Source organism: Branchiostoma lanceolatum, chromosome 12 (genome assembly GCF_035083965.1).
Source record: "Branchiostoma lanceolatum isolate klBraLanc5 chromosome 12, klBraLanc5.hap2, whole genome shotgun sequence".
NCBI classification, from domain to species: Eukaryota; Metazoa; Chordata; class Leptocardii; order Amphioxiformes; family Branchiostomatidae; genus Branchiostoma; species Branchiostoma lanceolatum.
Genome location: NC_089733.1, coordinates 1,265,968 through 1,282,801, shown reverse-complemented (window position 1 = coordinate 1,282,801; position 16,834 = coordinate 1,265,968). Strand labels below are relative to the sequence as shown.

Below are 16,834 nucleotides of genomic sequence, written 5' to 3'. Positions count from 1 at the left end.
AAATATTTGGAAGGGCGGGCGAAACGTGATCTTCACCATAGACTGACTCTACTGGCTAATCATTTCTTTTCTGACGAATTATGGTTTGGATATGAGGCTACTATGATGTCAGAACATCCCACCGCTGAGCAGACTTGTAAAGTCATCATGACAGGAACAGCGACATGCAGCTTAGTAAAATGGATACTAAAGATCGGGGATCGGCGTTTTGATACTCCAATAGGGGCTGTGTATATCAATATGTGTGCTTACTTGAAATACGCCAAGCTGTGTACTGTCAAATGTTTGCTACGTTTTCAAGTGCAAGCACTTAAATCAGAAAGACACCCCAAAATGTGGGTCTCCGTTCACTGGAACGATTAGGTAGCCTTATATTTTGAGGTAGGAACCACACCTTTAAGTAAAGACAAGTATGAACAATGCCTAGTGTACCTCTGCACAGCTCCCTTTAGCTAATAAGTCGTTTGTCAGTAAACATGACGCGCAAAAGAGTCCAAAGTTCGGGCATCTGTTGATGCAACACCCGGTCAGCGCAACTTTACTTAGCTTATCTGGAACAAGTGGTCGACAAGACTTGCTCCAAAATGGTCGACTTTGACGGCGCTCTTGAGTATCTCGGGGCCTTTGGAAAGTACCAAAAGCTCATCTACTGTCTAACATGTGTTTTGACGTTGCCGGTGTCTTTCCACATGCTCGCTATGACGTTTTTGGACGCCAAGGTGGCGTTCCACTGTAACGTCCCGGAGATACGTCACGCCGAGCCTGGGACAGAGAACTACAGCTGTGCGCTGAACTACTCCATACCATGGGAACAGGACAAAGAAACCAAAGACTGGCAATTCTCGGGTTGTAGGAGGTAGGTACGGGTTGCCACGATACAAATCACAGCCTAAATAAGATTTAAGTTATGATGGCTTCAAAGTAGTAGAGCCTACCGTAAAGTTCATCTTAACAGGTAAACCGCCTTTAGTCGTAACACACCAGTTTTGTACAGTAAGTACAAGCTGCGTTAGACCCGGACTGTTAGGTTTCATCCGCTCACACCGGCATGGGCTCCGTCTCTTTTTTCAATAAATGTGGTGGGTTCTTTAACGTGCTCAGAGTGTGGCCCTCCTTGAACACGGACCCCACGGCTTTACGCCCCATCCGAAAGAGCTATGCACTCATCTTCACCTGAGTCGATTGAGGAAATGGGTGCCAAGTGCCTTTCACAAGGATTCACCATTAGGGCCTACTAGAGATTCGAGCCCAGAACATTTAGATTCTATTCTAAGTCGACAACCCTAACGACATGGTCATTTTAATTTTGCCAGCCTAATCGTACTAATGTTCACACTGTAAAATGTAGTTGACAGCCACTCCTGAACCAGGCGGCTTCCCATTCGTCCCATTCGATTGCAACCCCAACTGACAACCTCCACAAGTAGCACGGACATCCGGGTACAGTCCACCGGTTCGAAATTGTTCATAGTAACGTAGTTTTCCAAACTGAAGGGAGAGGAAAAGAAATATAGATGAGCGCCGACATGCAACCAAACTATAATCAATGTGTAGATATTCTCAGCGTGCATATATGTAGGAAAAGTGATTTTGATACATCATATGTTATCCAGTTTCACGCAACATCTTTAAATATTTAGATATTTTTTTCATGTATTTTTCTGTGGAAAATAAACTATAACCCCGCCCAGTGACCTCCTTCTGTACCTCTCCATGTTCTTGATAAGATAGTCCAACTTTTGACCTGCCGCTTTTCAAACATGGAGACGCCTGCAAATATTTGTTACGCGCCCAGCGAACTTTTGCCCTCGGCCAATTTGAAAAATGAAAGGTTGTTACTTTTTTCCTTTTGTGTTTCGTCGACAGGCTTCACGAAAGGGGATTTGTTGTTGACGATGTTGCCATCGGGGTGGCCGTACTTTCCACCCGCGTCATGATTGTGCCAGAACGATACTAGTAACGCCTGGTTAAGGACAACACAGGGTCACTTGGCCAGACAATCATTAATGTCTTAATTGTTCGTTATTCCCCTCGTATCAATACATATCACGCTTGTGTGCCCTGATTGGTGGAAAAGTTGCCACGCAAGCAATGGTGGCGAAAAGAAGACAACACTTTGTTTCTCTTGATGGTGGTCCGCTCTTTGCATTTACAGGTAGCCCAGCTCATGCAATGATAGTTATGTAAGTCGGCCGGAAAACATGGCTACTTAACCTTTCTTCGCGCCCCAGGGGAGGAATGCGCGAGTCAACATGACGTCATCTACTTTGTGATGTGTTTACTAAGCAAGCCGACCGTGACCAGTCGTAGTACAAGTTTAAGATTTTTTAAACACCTGTTATGCTTTGATAAGTTGAAAGAAGTATAAGTAAAGAAATACGCTTTGATAGATGAAAGAATTACAACAACTTTGAACAACAGAAAACGGAAAATCAGCATATTCTTGGTCCTAATATGTCTCTCTTGATACGTCGATGAAGATGAGACATCCAGGTAATAAGATACGCCAAAAAAGCAATTACTCAAACAACTGGATATGATTTTGGAAATGGTCAGACGTTTCAAGTAGCATCCACTACTTTTCGTCAGTGACTGTGAGCAAGATCAGTTGAACAGCAGGTTTATAACCACGAACTATGAATTGATATGCAAATAGGGAGAAGACAAATTTTTAGATAGTCCAATAGAAAGCGAATTAGACAACTCAAGACAAGGTTGAAGTAAAAGGGGACAATAGCTCCTATATGCATATCAATTCATAGTTCGTGGTTATAAACCTGCTGTTCAACTGATCTTGCTCACAGTCACTGACGAAAAGTAGTGGATGCTACTTGAAACGTCTGACCGTTTCCAAAATCATATCCAGTTGTTTGAGTAATTGCTTTTTTGGCGTAGCTAATATGTCTCTGTCTGTCAGTCAGTCTAGAAAATAAATAAGATACGTAGTAGCGTCATATTTCAAATTTCAAGTTTAATTTAGCTTTTGTTTCAGTCACTAGTATTATAAAACAGACAAATTCAAGGTGGTGCACAGTAAACCTGTGAAAATACAAATTCGTTTAGAAACCGTAATTCATGATTTATCATTATGGAATATAGGGGATAGAATTGCATTATTATATGATACAAAATAAATAAGGCTACTAGATAAATTCTCTAAAGAGTCAGACGTTTTTGATGGCAACCAATATCTTTGTCCAGTTGCCTAAAAGATAGAGCATTGAACTTGGTCTATTGGTGGAAAGTCTGGTCTTGAAGACGACAGACATGTATATGCTGCACTACGCATATCATGATATTTGGGACATTTAATTCGAAAATGATATCCATCGTCTAGTCGTTCTGCACAAAATGGACAAACCCTTTGATCCAGAGGATTCTATATGAATATATGACATCCAACTCTTAGCTTTGCAATTGATCTACGTATGTCAAGTTTGAAAGGTAGTTTTCAATTATTTATTGCATAGAGAATTAGACAAACGTTCGGAATTGTTTTGAACAGCACTATGCTGATGTTGTAAATAAATGTACTGCATACTTTGCCGTAGGTGGGAAGTGTTTTTATCTGGTGATAAATGGTATTGCTTAGGGCTAAGACTTATACGACCAAAAAACATCGTACAGAAAACAATCTAATTCTATATATCACATATCCAAGTATCACATAATCCAATTCTAAATATCGCATATATCAGATTTACTTCCGTGTGAAATACAAATAGTGCTGTATCATCATTGTACTAGAAAGGCTATCTAGCTTAAGATTTCATTTATGTATTACTCTAAAAGATTTAGAATCCGTTCCCAAAAAAAATCGGCTACATGAACGTGTGTTTATATCGGTGGGAGATTTCCTTTTAGCCAGCCCAACTTATCTCAAGAGTCTGAAGAAATTAGCAGGTAAATTTCGGCAGCTGCACGCGAGGTCGGACGAGCACAGCCGTGCATTTTGAGTGATGCGGTCATGCGCTTCCAGCTGGAAAGTGCCTTTTGAGGGGTGTAGCTAATTGCAGTTTGTAATAGCCATAAAAAGGAATTGAATGCCTACCGGTATTTGGCAATTTTTTCACATGACATTGGTGCATTTCCTATAGCTTCATTACGAACGCGCCCATGTAAAACACGTATCATAACATGTAAGTCTATGGGGCGAAAAAACTCATGAATGAGACCTTGATATACAGCTAGCCATACCGTAATTGGTTGTCTGTCATGATTCAGCGTGTTGTTCCCTGTTGTAGGTATGCCGTTACGAATGAGAGCCTGTTAACAGTTGACTGTCCGTTTGATGCTGTGAATGCAACAACCCTCGGCTACTTCAATGACGTGAACACGTCATCATGTAACCATGGTTACTGGTACGACAGGAGCCAGTATCACAGCAGCATCTTTACCGAGGTAAGTCATGATACAGCCCAGGGTTTTCAGAACCTTCTTCTAAAGCCCAACCTGGGGCAAATGATAGACTCTACGACGGTGTTAAAATATATTGTGTTGAAATATACGACAGATAAAGACTTTGTGCAATTTTCGCCACACTGCATCTTTTCTTTATAGAATAATCTCCCAGAAATACCAATCTTTAACAAACTTCCCATTTTCATAGCCCCCACCCCGGCCCTCCCTTATCAGCCGAGGTTGGTATGACCCATACTGGTCTCCCTTATCAGCCGAGGTTGGTATGACCCATACTGGTCTCCATTATCAGCCAAGGTTGGTATGACCCATACTGGTCTCCCTTATCAGCCGAGGTTGGTATGACCCATACTGGTCTCCCTTATCAGCCGAGGTTGGTATGACCCATACTGGTCTCCCTTATCAGCCGAGGTTGGTATGACCCATACTGGTCTCCCTTATCAACCGAGGTTGGTAGTCAGACATGATTCAGCGTATTGTTACCTTCGCCGAGAAGGTTATGCAGAGGGTAGCGTTTGTATGTATGTATGTATGTTTGTAACCACCAGCATAACTCGAGAAGGCTTGGATGGATTGTCTTGATATTTGGTAGGTGGGTAGGTCTTGATGAGACAAGGAAATGATTAGATTTTGGGTCCCCTAGCGGCTTGTTACGGTACTGCAGCGGAACTTCTTGTTTCGATATCTCGTGTTCTGGACAAGCTATGGAACTGATTTTTGAGTGGTAGATAGCTCTTCAGACAGAGAGTAAGTGGTATAGGTTTTGGCCCCCTAGCGGCTTTTTTGGAACTGCAGGAGCAGGTTTTGGTTCAGACTTTGAAAGGGAATAACTCAAGAAGGGCTTGATGGATGGTTATGATTTTTGGTAAGTAGATAGCTTGAGTGATGATGTACATAATTAGATACTTATTATTCAAATCAGTATCTAATTTGCATAATTAATGAGGAAAGTTTATACATCCGCCAAATTCCAGGATAGGACTCTCAAACATGTGACATATGTAACTGAAGAAGAGAGAAATATTAATAGATATCAATTATGCAGCTGAAGACCTCATTTGCATAATTAATGAGAAAATACTATAACTCAAGATGGGCTTGATGGATGGTAATGATTTTTGGTATGTAGATAGCTTACGTGAAGCTTTGTATGATTGGATGATAATTATGCAAATTAGATTCTAATTTGCATAATTAATGGGGCAATTTTACAAACACGCTGTGTTCCATGATATGACTATTGAAATATGTGACATTTGTTACTGAGATGAAAAATATGCAAATGTAGGCCTAATTTGCATAATTAATGAGAAACTACTATAATTCCATACAGGATCATGATGGCAATTTCATACTTGTGTCATTTCGAAGTTATGTGAATGTGAACATCGTTGAATCAAATTATGCTAATAAGGACCTCATTTGCATAATTCATGATAAATGTTACTTTCTTAGCATAACCTTCTTTCTTAAGCTCATACTTTTGCTTTTTTGGGTGAAGAAGATCAACTGGTATGATTTATAATTGATGACAAACACTCCTGATACGTTAGTCATAAAGGTCAAAATCATTTGGCGAAGGTATGAGGTCGTGGAACTCTAGTTCCCTGTAATGTAGGTATGCCGTTACGAATGGAATACTGGCGCGAACCGGTTTAATGTCACGCCTATCAAAACTCCCATCGATGCCACAGCAAAGGGTAGCCGTCTTTAGTTAGCGGCCAACGCTGAGAAATCTGTAGTCAACGTTCAGGTTTAACCGTCATACACCCAAACGTGTATTTTGAACATTTTTGATCCGAAAACATTCCTTCCGTGACTGTGTCAGTAAGCATCTACTGTAACCTCTATTTATTTACGGAAATTGTGGATTCTGTGGAAATTATGGAGGGACGTCTGTGTTGAGTCCGAGTGTGGTCCATTCAGCCCCAGCAAAATATGCAGTTTTCAAAATATAGACTTTCTGGGTTGTACTCTTTATATATTCTTGGAGGCATAGTTACTTTGATATTATGCAGCTTGTTATCATTGTGCTATTTTTCAAAAGAAAAGAAGGCGGCCAAATTACAGGTTTAAAGTCAATACCGTTAGTGTAAAACGCGACCCTTCTTATCTTTTTACTTAGATTATGAAAGAGCAGGAATTATTCACACCTAAGCACGTTTTTGTTGTAAAAATGAATAGATTCACCATCAATAACATTATTTGTTAATGCATTGAATTGTAAAATAGTAAAAAAAAAGCTTAAGAGGCACGCGCGTTCAACCTCCGTTGAAATCCGTACTGGTAGAAACGTGAAATACACAATCTGCAGTAAAGAGAAGACTGTCTTCCCTGTATTTTAGATGTTTTGTCTGATAATACACGAGAAATGTACCTTTTTTCACATATGAGCATGAACAATCTTGCTATTGCATGATGATTGCACACTTGGTTGATGTGGAAAAACTGAAATTTATTCTATGCTGTTTCTTTTGAATAAGCATATGGATGTTATTGTTGGACAAAATTAGATGTTGCTCATGTACTGTGAGTTCCACGCACACTGAGCCCTTGTTGTGACGTTTGTCCTGCGGTAGACTAAGGACATTTCGACCACCTCACCCCGTCCGTATTTTGGTACCTGGGCACATTGCAAACTTAACGATTAAAAACTACTTATATTCAGACTCATGTCACTAGTTGATTGTTTTTATTTGAAGATTGATTACGATGTTATATAGTTACGTTGTCATGTTTGAATTAGTCTTCTGGCACGGACTTAAAAGGTTTATATAATGAACAAACAACTGTGACATGTTAGCATGATACGACAACATGGTATTGAACCTATTAGAAACAATTTTGGAGGGGATATTGCTGTTGTAATGGGATGGTCAACGTTAAGTCCTGTTACATTCCAACATTATTTCTGAAGGTGTTTTGCTATTAAAAGTAACCGTATTAAACCATTCCTGTATACGTATGTTAACTGCTTACGTGTTTGTTATTTACTTTCCTGTCCAGTTCGACCTGGTGTGTGACAGCAATGAGTTGAACCAGTTCGCCCAGTCCATGTACATGGTGGGGGTGCTGATCGGAGCTGTGGGTTTTGGACAACTCTCAGACATGTAGGTCATCCCATGATGAAGCTTGCTTATCCAAGAGCCTTATGAAGGTTTCCAGTTTTTTTTCCAACCCATACAAATCTCGAATACAGTTACAAGATCGGAGAGCACTCAGCGTAATGAGCCTTTCCAATCAAGAAAAATATGAAACGTATGATTTGGAAATGAATCTAAATTTGCAAATTTACAACATAACTGTACCTTGTACTTTGACCGTCTCGTAATTTCCACAGTTTTACTGTAATTATTTTCTTTGTCTTGAATACATATTACTAGCGCTGGTCGGATTTCTATTTCCCGTGTATGTTTATCACTACTACTAGATACTTTAAAAGAGGTGCATCGCACGGAAGTCGAACTTAACTTGATCTTAAAGAGGTCTACGTTGTCATAGTTATCATTATTGAATAATTCACTTGTGCAAAATGCTTTGTGAAGACCTTTTCAAATCTTCCTTACATCCTATCTACACGCTGACCTGTAGGATCGGCAGGAAGAAGACGCTTTTCATCGGCCTGTTCCTCCAGCTGGGTTTTGGCGTTGCTGTCGCGTTTTCCCCCAATTATACATTCTTCGTCGTGTTCCGAGCTCTAGTCGGCGCCACCACGTCCGCTGTATTCCTACCAGGCTTCGTCATAGGTACTAGATATGCACAAAATGTCCTTAGATAGTTTGATTCTAGCGAAGAAATATTCTATTATAACCTTAGACTGCTGAGATTGGCGTCATCATGAAATACATTTTCCAGTCCTATCCCCATCATAGACAATTCCAGTTTTCTACTTCTCTATGTTAGTTTAGATATGCGCATAGACTTTAGGTATTCTTTTAGCAATGGTCATCGGTTAAACAATAAATAAATAAACATCATTATGATCGTCTGCATGATGTAAAGTGCATCGTACATTGTTCTCCGAACAAGCACATAATATGCAATCAATGACATACATGTAACGTTAACTGCCCTGTCTATAACACGCTGGCAATAGTGGCCAGATCAAATTATTCGAAACTGCTATACAATGACGATGTTATCTGTGTGCACAGGTACGGAACTCGTGGCTCCCAGCCTGAGGACATGGGCGGGAACTCTCATCCAGATATTCTTCGCCATTGGTTACATGCTCATGGCACTCCTAGCGTACTTCATCAGGGACTGGAGGACTTTACAACTTGTCATCAGTTTACCAAATGCAGTCTTCATCTTCGCTTACCCGTGAGTAGAGATCAGTACAAATATAGCATTCAATGGTCATTATTGGAAAATGTAAAGATGTAATTTCGCTATTTGCTTTCTTTGCGCATCAATGTATCCATTGTCGCCTGCAATGACTTCAAGATATTTCTGGCTCCAGCCTTTGTGTAGAAATATTATCTGCATAACGAGGGCGTCATCCTTGTCGATCCTCCATTTGCAGCCTGATCGTTGAGTCTCCAAGATGGCTGCTGTCCAAAGGTCGTGACGAGGAAGTGGCCGCCATTATGCGGAGGGCAGCCAAGGTCAATGGGGTCACCCTGCCAGATGAGGTTTTCACAACCAAGACAATTGAGGATAATGAGGTACGTATTTCATTCATGGAGTATGCTAACAATGTGTGACATCATTGCAGTGGTATGTACGTTGCTAGCGTGGTAGACTCGATATAACCGTTATATGTATTCGATCCTCAGTGGTAACAAACCGTCAGGTAGCGATGTAATATGTATGATGATGGACAAGATGTATACCTCTCCATTATTTTAATTGTACGTATCATATATATATATATACTAATTCCTTTATTTTGTTTCGCAGCCGAAAGATGCGCGAACGCACACGATCATCGACCTGGTGCGGACACCCAACATGGCCAAAAAATCTCTGCTGATTTTTTTCAACTGGTAAGACCATGTTGATTTGATTTTATGGATGGCATCCTCTGGGAACCCCAAAACTGATGCGAACGTGCGAATGAAAAAAAAAAAATTGGAAAAAAAAAGTTGCCTTTGTTATGAAATCTACGGGGTCAGGAAGGATGAACAAAATCTAATACACAGAGTAGGGCATACCGAACAATAGATTATTAATTTGTTCTTTCACATGTTCTTCTTTGACTTTGGAATTGACTTTGACACTAGTATCCGTTTTCCGAAATATTTTTTGCAATTCACAGCATATATTTTCTCATTTTGCAGCTGCTTTGTATGATTTATGGTGTGGCCGAAAACTCTTTTTTTTTAAACGGACGAAAATTTATGGGCGCGCGGATGTCGTCCATATAATCAAATAAACATGGCCTAAGGACTACATTACGTAGATTTTACGGTTACAGACTAGTATTCATTGAGTGACTTGGGGATCTTTGAGATAAGACTTCACCGTAATTGAAAAAAAAAATGATAACAATATACAAACATGACAATTGTCTCTCTTAGGCTGGTGATTACATTAGTGTACTACGGCCTATCCCTCAACACTTCCAACCTTGGAGGGGACGACTACCTCAACTTCTTCATCGGTGGTGTGGTGGAAATACCAGCTTACATCTCCTCTATCTATGTCGTCGATACTTTCGGACGGTAAGGCTATATTTCCTTTTTAGCATTGGTATCGGAGCCCGGAACGTCAAAGTGGAAAATGATTGGTGCTTGTGCAGTTTCTGTTTCAGAAGTAGAAAAAAAGGGAAATGTGAATATTTTGTCCGGTTGATTGTCATGATTGTTCTTTTGTATTTTTCAAAGTTGAATGTTGAGGAAAGCTAATCAATAATCCGTTTGTTACAGACGAAAGACACATGCCGCTTACATGATGATCGGAGCTGTGGGCTGTATGATATGTCCATTCCTCACAGCGCCGTTCCTACCGGAACGTAAGTAATGACCTGGTGTAAGGAAGCCACTTCCCTCATAAAGGCTTTAATGGGCTTAGTTGGGCAAGAATTCAAAGATAAAGAAAGAATATAGATGTAAAGAAATCTGAATCAAGATGAAATCGACATTTTTACTGTAAAATGGAAGTTCATCATTCTGTGTTGGTTAGAAGACATAATAGATTTAAGGTTGGAAATTTGTAGTCTAGCACAAGGGAAATCTACTAACCATGACGATTTGTCGCCGAAGCCTCGGTCTCAAGCTACGGGTATTCTGGCCTGCTCGCTTCATCCACTAAAGCCAATGTACCCGCCAGTCACTCCAACATGTGAACCTAAATTAGTGAATTTTGTCAAACATGCTTGGAGTCGTGCATAGGTGAAACTGAAAGTATTACTGAAGACTAGATTACTGGAACGCAAGAGTTACAGTTCAGCTTCTTCAGAGTTTGTCACAACATATCTCCATTGAGTAACTGGAAAATGTCACCATCTTGGACAAAGTGACGATTTAGAGCCCTAAACATGATTTCATCAACCACTGAACAAGGACGGTGGGCGATACCGACTGCTGCATCTCCTGACGTCACTTTCCAGAAGTAGACGGGCCAGAACACTAAGGAGACCGGGGGCCTGCATGGGGGAATCTCCCTGATAAGTAAAACTTTATTCTACAATATGCTGTTTCAGGTCTGAACCCGCTGTCCATCACCTTGGCCATGATTGGTAAGTTCGGTCTCACCGCTGGCTTCAACATCATCTACCTGTGGACTGCGGAGCTGTACCCTACTATGATCAGGTACGTTCACTGGCGGAAGGCTGATAGACACTAGTTGCTTTTCTCTTTACATTGTTCAGATATCATTATTACATAGCCAGATGGCGTCAACCAATTAGAAGCCTCCATTGCCCATGTGTTAATCGCCATAACACACCTGTGATCATCATTCCTCCCATTATGTCATCATTCCTCCCATTATAGAGGGGGAGGTCCTCTTTTTGTTAACATTCATATAATGTTTATTTGCTCCCAAAAATGTTTACTATCTTAAAATAAATCAAATCGTTTGTAAGCATATGACAAAATAGAATAAACCATTTCAAATCTAAACGGGCGGAACTGTAAGTGGAGCCGTCCACTGCATTGTCAAAAGAACACCCAGCAGGGAGGAATGATGATAATAGATACATGTACTAGATTTGAAAAAGATTTGACATGCCAATATTGCAATATTATCAAATATCATCTATAGAAATGTTGGTTTTCAAAATGAAATCTATCATCTTCTGTTCAAAAAGGACAAATGTAAATGCGTCATACAGGAATTGTCTACTCTTATATGGGTCAGTTTGGATAAGCTATATGATAATAACGTTAATGCCCCGCCTCTTCCTCGGTGTATATGGTGTCATAACGCCTGGTCATGTGCTATACCAACCTCATAAAACCACCTCGTTCGCTTCGCTCACTCGGTGGTTTAATTCGGTGGTTATAGCACATGACCAGGCGTTATGACACCATATACACCTCGGGGCGGGTCATTAACCCTTAATTGTTTGCTATAGAATGGAATAAAGTATATTGATTATGACCTTTGTCACTTAACCAAAAAACATAATTCAATTGTGCATTTGTCAGAATGACTATAGGCTGACAGTGTAAGCACTGAGCTAATCAGCAAATCAAGCAAAAAATTTACTCTCTATTGCAAGTGACTCGTCAAACGCCGGCATTCTTTTTAAGGGAGCATCACTGAAACCCCTCGATTTCCATAGGAATGTGGGTGTGGGGGCCTCGTCCATGTTTGCTCGCGTAGGTGGGATCATCTCACCGTACGTGGAGCTGTCCAAGAGTGTGTGGGGTCCTCTCCCCTACATCATCTTCGGAGCGCTGTCCTTTCTGGCCGCCCTGGCAGCACTACTTCTACCGGAAACGCTCGGTGCAGAGCTTCCGGTCACCCTGGAGGATGGGGAAAACTTCGGAAAGTGAGTACATCTACTCTAAACAGACATAGTGTCTTTTGAATAAAGTTGTCTGTTGTTTCTTTGCAGTGGATGATCCAGCACCATTGTTTTTTTTTCAGATTAGGTTCTAAGAACATCGTGGGAAAACATAATTTGCTGTGTTCTTGTTTTTTGTGCATTAGCTTGCCACTTCTGAGGATTATGTATATCCTTTTCTTGCAAAAGTCGGTAAATGCTGATTTCGATATCAAATAGGAATCCAAGGCCCACGATTTATTCCATCATTCACACATAAAGTCTTGGTAAATAACAAAACTGATGATGCGGTAGAGGATGAGCCGTAGCTGCTGATTCACCAGCACATAAAGTGCAGATTTCACAATTGTTTTAAGTAAAACTATGCGCATGTACTATTTTTTGTCCAGGAGAAAGCCAAAGAGTTCTAAGAGCTACGAAGCAACCGGAAGCAAAGTAAATCAGGCATTCTCCCATGATACACCGGGCAGTGCAGAAAACGGTTCTGTCTCAAACCAGTCGTCCGAAAAGAACATGGAGGTGACTTCGCTGTGAAGTTATGAGTTCGCCGTTCAGAGACAACATTCATCCCTTTTTCCATACACTGGGCATTCAACAGTACAAGGAAAATAGTCCTCTTGTTATGTACGTATGTAAGGTTGATCTCACATCAGATCTCTTAAAGAACACTTTTGTAAATTTCAACCACATAACTATGATCGAAAAAAATAACATCACCTTCACCTTGAAGCATCAAATGTTGTATCTCTTCATAAAGTCGTGGAACTACCAGTTTCTATCACCTGACCTATTGCTTACTGACGCATAGAAGATCACAGATATCATCAACGCGGATGAGGTCCGTAGTTGCATAACTGATGAGAAAACTCTAAAACGCGCCAATTGTAAATAGTTGATATTTCATATTTTGGGCATGTGTCACTTAGGTGAAGGTGCTTCATGCATAAATCATGCAAATTAGGCTAACATCAAACACCGTCGCCAAGTTGATTTTTCTAATCACCACACTTCTTAAGTACATGAGACTTTCAACTTGTCCCATCACATGATAATGAAAGTGATAATACCACCCCTTCCGTTTCTAAGCCCACATATTTTCGTCACTGTGAGCTGAATCAAAAGTCGTTTTTCATAATCATAAAATGTTACTAAACCAACACGCACTGGACATCACATCAAAATGCTGTTCATATAACGTTACATGTTTGCCATGGTGGTAACGTTAGTGTTTTAGTAGCAAATCATTATATTCAGTAGTCCTTATTGAAGGCTCGGAACTGTGAAAAAGTTTAGGTTTCGCTAATTTCTTCACATGATAAGTTGAATCTACCTCACAGATTGCCTAGTGACCCTGGGAGTTGCCCCTGTAGATTAAAAAATGAGCAGGTCAACACAGTGTTTGCCTATAGGCTAGACCCAAGTAGCGCTCAAAGGGAATAAAGTTCATTGGCTACTAGAGTTAAGTCCCCATTCTTGGAACTGTCATGCTTGTCCTGTAGCAGGGAATTCAAAGCACTGAACTTTGTTCCTTAGCCTCCTTAGCACACTTTCATAGCTTTTTGTTTGCCTCAGTGTACAATCAGTAAACAGCGCGTAATACACCAGTTTCCAGTTTAAAAGGTCAAAGGTCATTGGGAGCACTTCAAGGCTGGCCCATTCTTATATATAGTAATGGGCAAAGCACAGTTCCTGTTTCAACTGTGCTTTGCCCATGGAACATTCCCAGACCAGTGGAAATGTGCGTCACATCCCCATCCACAAAAGAGACTCAAAGTCCAACCCTGCTATGTACCGTCCGATCTTACTCCTTAGAAACATAAGCAAAGTCATGGAGCCAGCGGTACAGGCCCAACTCCATAAGTACCTACTGCAGAACAAGCTGATCTCAGACAGGCAGTTCGGATTCAGACCCCATCAGAGTACAGCTGACATTCTCACCATCCTTTCCCAGCATTGGTCCAATGCTCTGGACAGAGGGTATGAAGTGCGTCACATTGCCCTGGACATCAAGGGTGCCTTTGATAAAGTGTGGCACAATGAGTTGTGCTCAAAACTCAAGAGCAAGGGTATCTCTGGCAAGTTGCTGACCTGGATCTCGAGCTATCTCCTTAATCGTTCCATGAAAGTAGTCCTATCTGGCCAGTCATCAACCACCACACCTATCAACGCTTCTGTTCCCTTAGGCTCCATCCTGGGACCCCTGCTGTTCTCAGTTTACATTGATGACCTTGGGGATGAATGTGAGAACCCCCTATACCTGTATGCAGATGACTCCACTCTGTACTGTGTAATCAGAACAACCAACGACAGTAGCACTACTACTGCCAGCTTAAACAGAGACCTTGAAAGAATGAGATGTTGGGCTGGCAAATGGAAAGTGACTTTTGAACCCACAAAATGCAAAGCCATGACCATCTCTCGCAAGAGGTGCCCAACTAAGATGGATCTCGTCTTCGGCAACACCAAACTAGCCGAGAAGGACGAGCTGGAAATACTAGGGGTAACAATCGACAATAAGCTCAAATGAAATGGACCAAACACATCTCCAACGTTAACATTGCAGCTAGAGCAGGTCAGAGGCTTGGAGCTTTGAGGCGAGTTGCCCACAAGCTCAACGCCAAAGGAAGAGCAACACTACAAGGCTCAGGTACGCAGCATCATGGAATATGCATCACTGTGCTGAATGAGTTCCCCTACCACCTCACTAAAGCTCCTGGGCTTCATCCAGAGAAAGGCACTCCGCATCATAGGCATGAACGAACAACAAACAGGCCAGACTCAAATTTACCATCCCGTCACTTCACCATAGACGCCAGGTGGCCGCTGTATCCTTACTCTACAAGATGCACACCAACCAGTGCCCACCAGACCTGTAGAGGTTGCTGCCTCAGCCGTTCATACTCAGACGTACAACACGCTCCAGCCAAGCTATGCCAAGACACGCTCTCACCGAACCTGTCTCCCGAACTCACACAACAGGCAGGACATTTGTACATGCATCAGTCAGCACCTGGAATGTACTCCCAGCAGACAGTGTGGTCCAAGACATTAGCACATGCGGCCTTCAATCCTTCAAGACCCGTGCCAATCGCTAGCTCCTACAAAAGCAAGAACACTTGGCAGCTGTGAACCACTGATTGGTCACTGGACTGGATTGCTAATAGTGATTTTCTATCTAGTGACTTTTGTTCACAATAGCACGTTATAGAAAAAAAAGGCAAGGTGATTGGTGCAAAAAATAACAGTAAGTGCATGAACATTGTATGCAATAAAAGTTATATTTCTAAAATCAGATTTTATCTACATGACAACCGTGGCTATGCAACATTTTCCCAGTACCAGTACCTGTCTAGCTAGTATTTGTCATATTACATATGTATATACATATCTATATATATGTATAGATATGTATATATAGTAATAATATAGGCATTTGATTGTGAAAGAAAAAGAGAATAGAGCGCCTGTTCTAGCTTCTGCTCTTAATTCCGTTTTAGATCCAATTCGTCTCAGATAAGTTCTATTTTTTTCTTTGATTATGAATATCTTATGATGTAAGCTGAAGGTATAGAAAGCAGTGCTTCTTGTATAGAATAGAAGTATCAGGGCATCCCACGATTGAAAATAAAACATAACTGCTACAGCACTGAACCCGTAAGTCTGCTTTGCTAAAGTTTAGGCCCACAAAAGTCAAGGCATTTTCGAAGAGGTAATTGTATAGCTTGACACATGTGAAATGTCATGCCTTTATTTCAAACCAGTTACTTGGTGTTCCTACTACTGACAGGTAGCACACAGAGTCCAGAATCGGCGTTTCATACGTCGGTTTCATAATGCTCGCTCCTACTGCAGAGTAGTGAGCAGAAGATCAGCAAACAAAAGTCTTTGTAATGTGCTGTATACTTTCCTCTACAAAACTCTTATAAACCAGTATTCTTTCCCATGAGTTTTTGTACTGGTGGTAACGTTAGCTTCTACCAGTTGTTTGGCACAGGCTGTTTACAGCCACAGTTAGAGACAGTGCTACACCTGTTTTGGAGTGGAAGTTGTGATTATGACGAGATGTGGTTAATGTGAAATTCACAAAAATGATGCATATTATGTAAAATATAAAGCCTAACATTACAGATGCAGAAAGTCAAAGGTTTCCTATACTATGATATTGAATGTTGTATTGTATTGTTATATGCTAGGTAGATCATTTGATAGTTACATTTATTTCCACTTAAGGGTAACTAGTTCCGAAGCCCTATTTGTATTGACTATCCTTTGGTCCGTTTAGGCTGAGAGATATCTGTGGAAGACAAGTTCTACCCCCACAAAGGAACTTGATGCTTGATAGAGTCACGTGTTTGAAGCCTTGGTCGTTAATCTTTTTAATCTGCATGCCGCTGCACGTAACTCAACTTCACAATACAAAGAGGCTGTTAGAAGCGTCCCTACCTAAGATACTATAAG

At 41.0% G+C, this 16,834-nt stretch overlaps 1 protein-coding gene across 1 annotated transcript; it reads left to right on the top strand.

The window, feature by feature from the left end:
* The first annotated feature begins 496 nt into the window (after positions 1-496).
* On the top strand, positions 497-16,022 carry LOC136445996 (organic cation transporter protein-like). Its single transcript, XM_066444255.1, has 12 exons — positions 497-856; positions 4,245-4,401; positions 7,426-7,529; positions 8,011-8,165; positions 8,574-8,742; positions 8,945-9,086; positions 9,322-9,407; positions 9,942-10,085; positions 10,290-10,375; positions 11,066-11,174; positions 12,152-12,361; positions 12,766-16,022. The coding sequence occupies exons 1-12, from the start codon at positions 585-587 to the stop codon at positions 12,908-12,910; spliced, it is 1,779 nt and encodes a 592-aa protein (XP_066300352.1). The 5' UTR covers positions 497-584; the 3' UTR covers positions 12,911-16,022.
* Positions 16,023-16,834: the final 812 nt, after the last annotated feature.

What these genes read in the sequence shown, in the direction of transcription:
- LOC136445996 (XM_066444255.1), top strand. Translation starts at nt 585, where the DNA reads ATGGTCGACTTTGACGGCGCTCTTGAGTATCTCGGGGCCTTTGGAAAG. An exon ending in CAATTCTCGGGTTGTAGGAG is followed by an intron (nt 857 to 4,244) that starts GTAGGTACGGGT and finishes TCCCTGTTGTAG; the next exon opens with GTATGCCGTTACGAATGAGA. An exon ending in AGACAATTGAGGATAATGAG is followed by an intron (nt 9,087 to 9,321) that starts GTACGTATTTCA and finishes TTTGTTTCGCAG; the next exon opens with CCGAAAGATGCGCGAACGCA.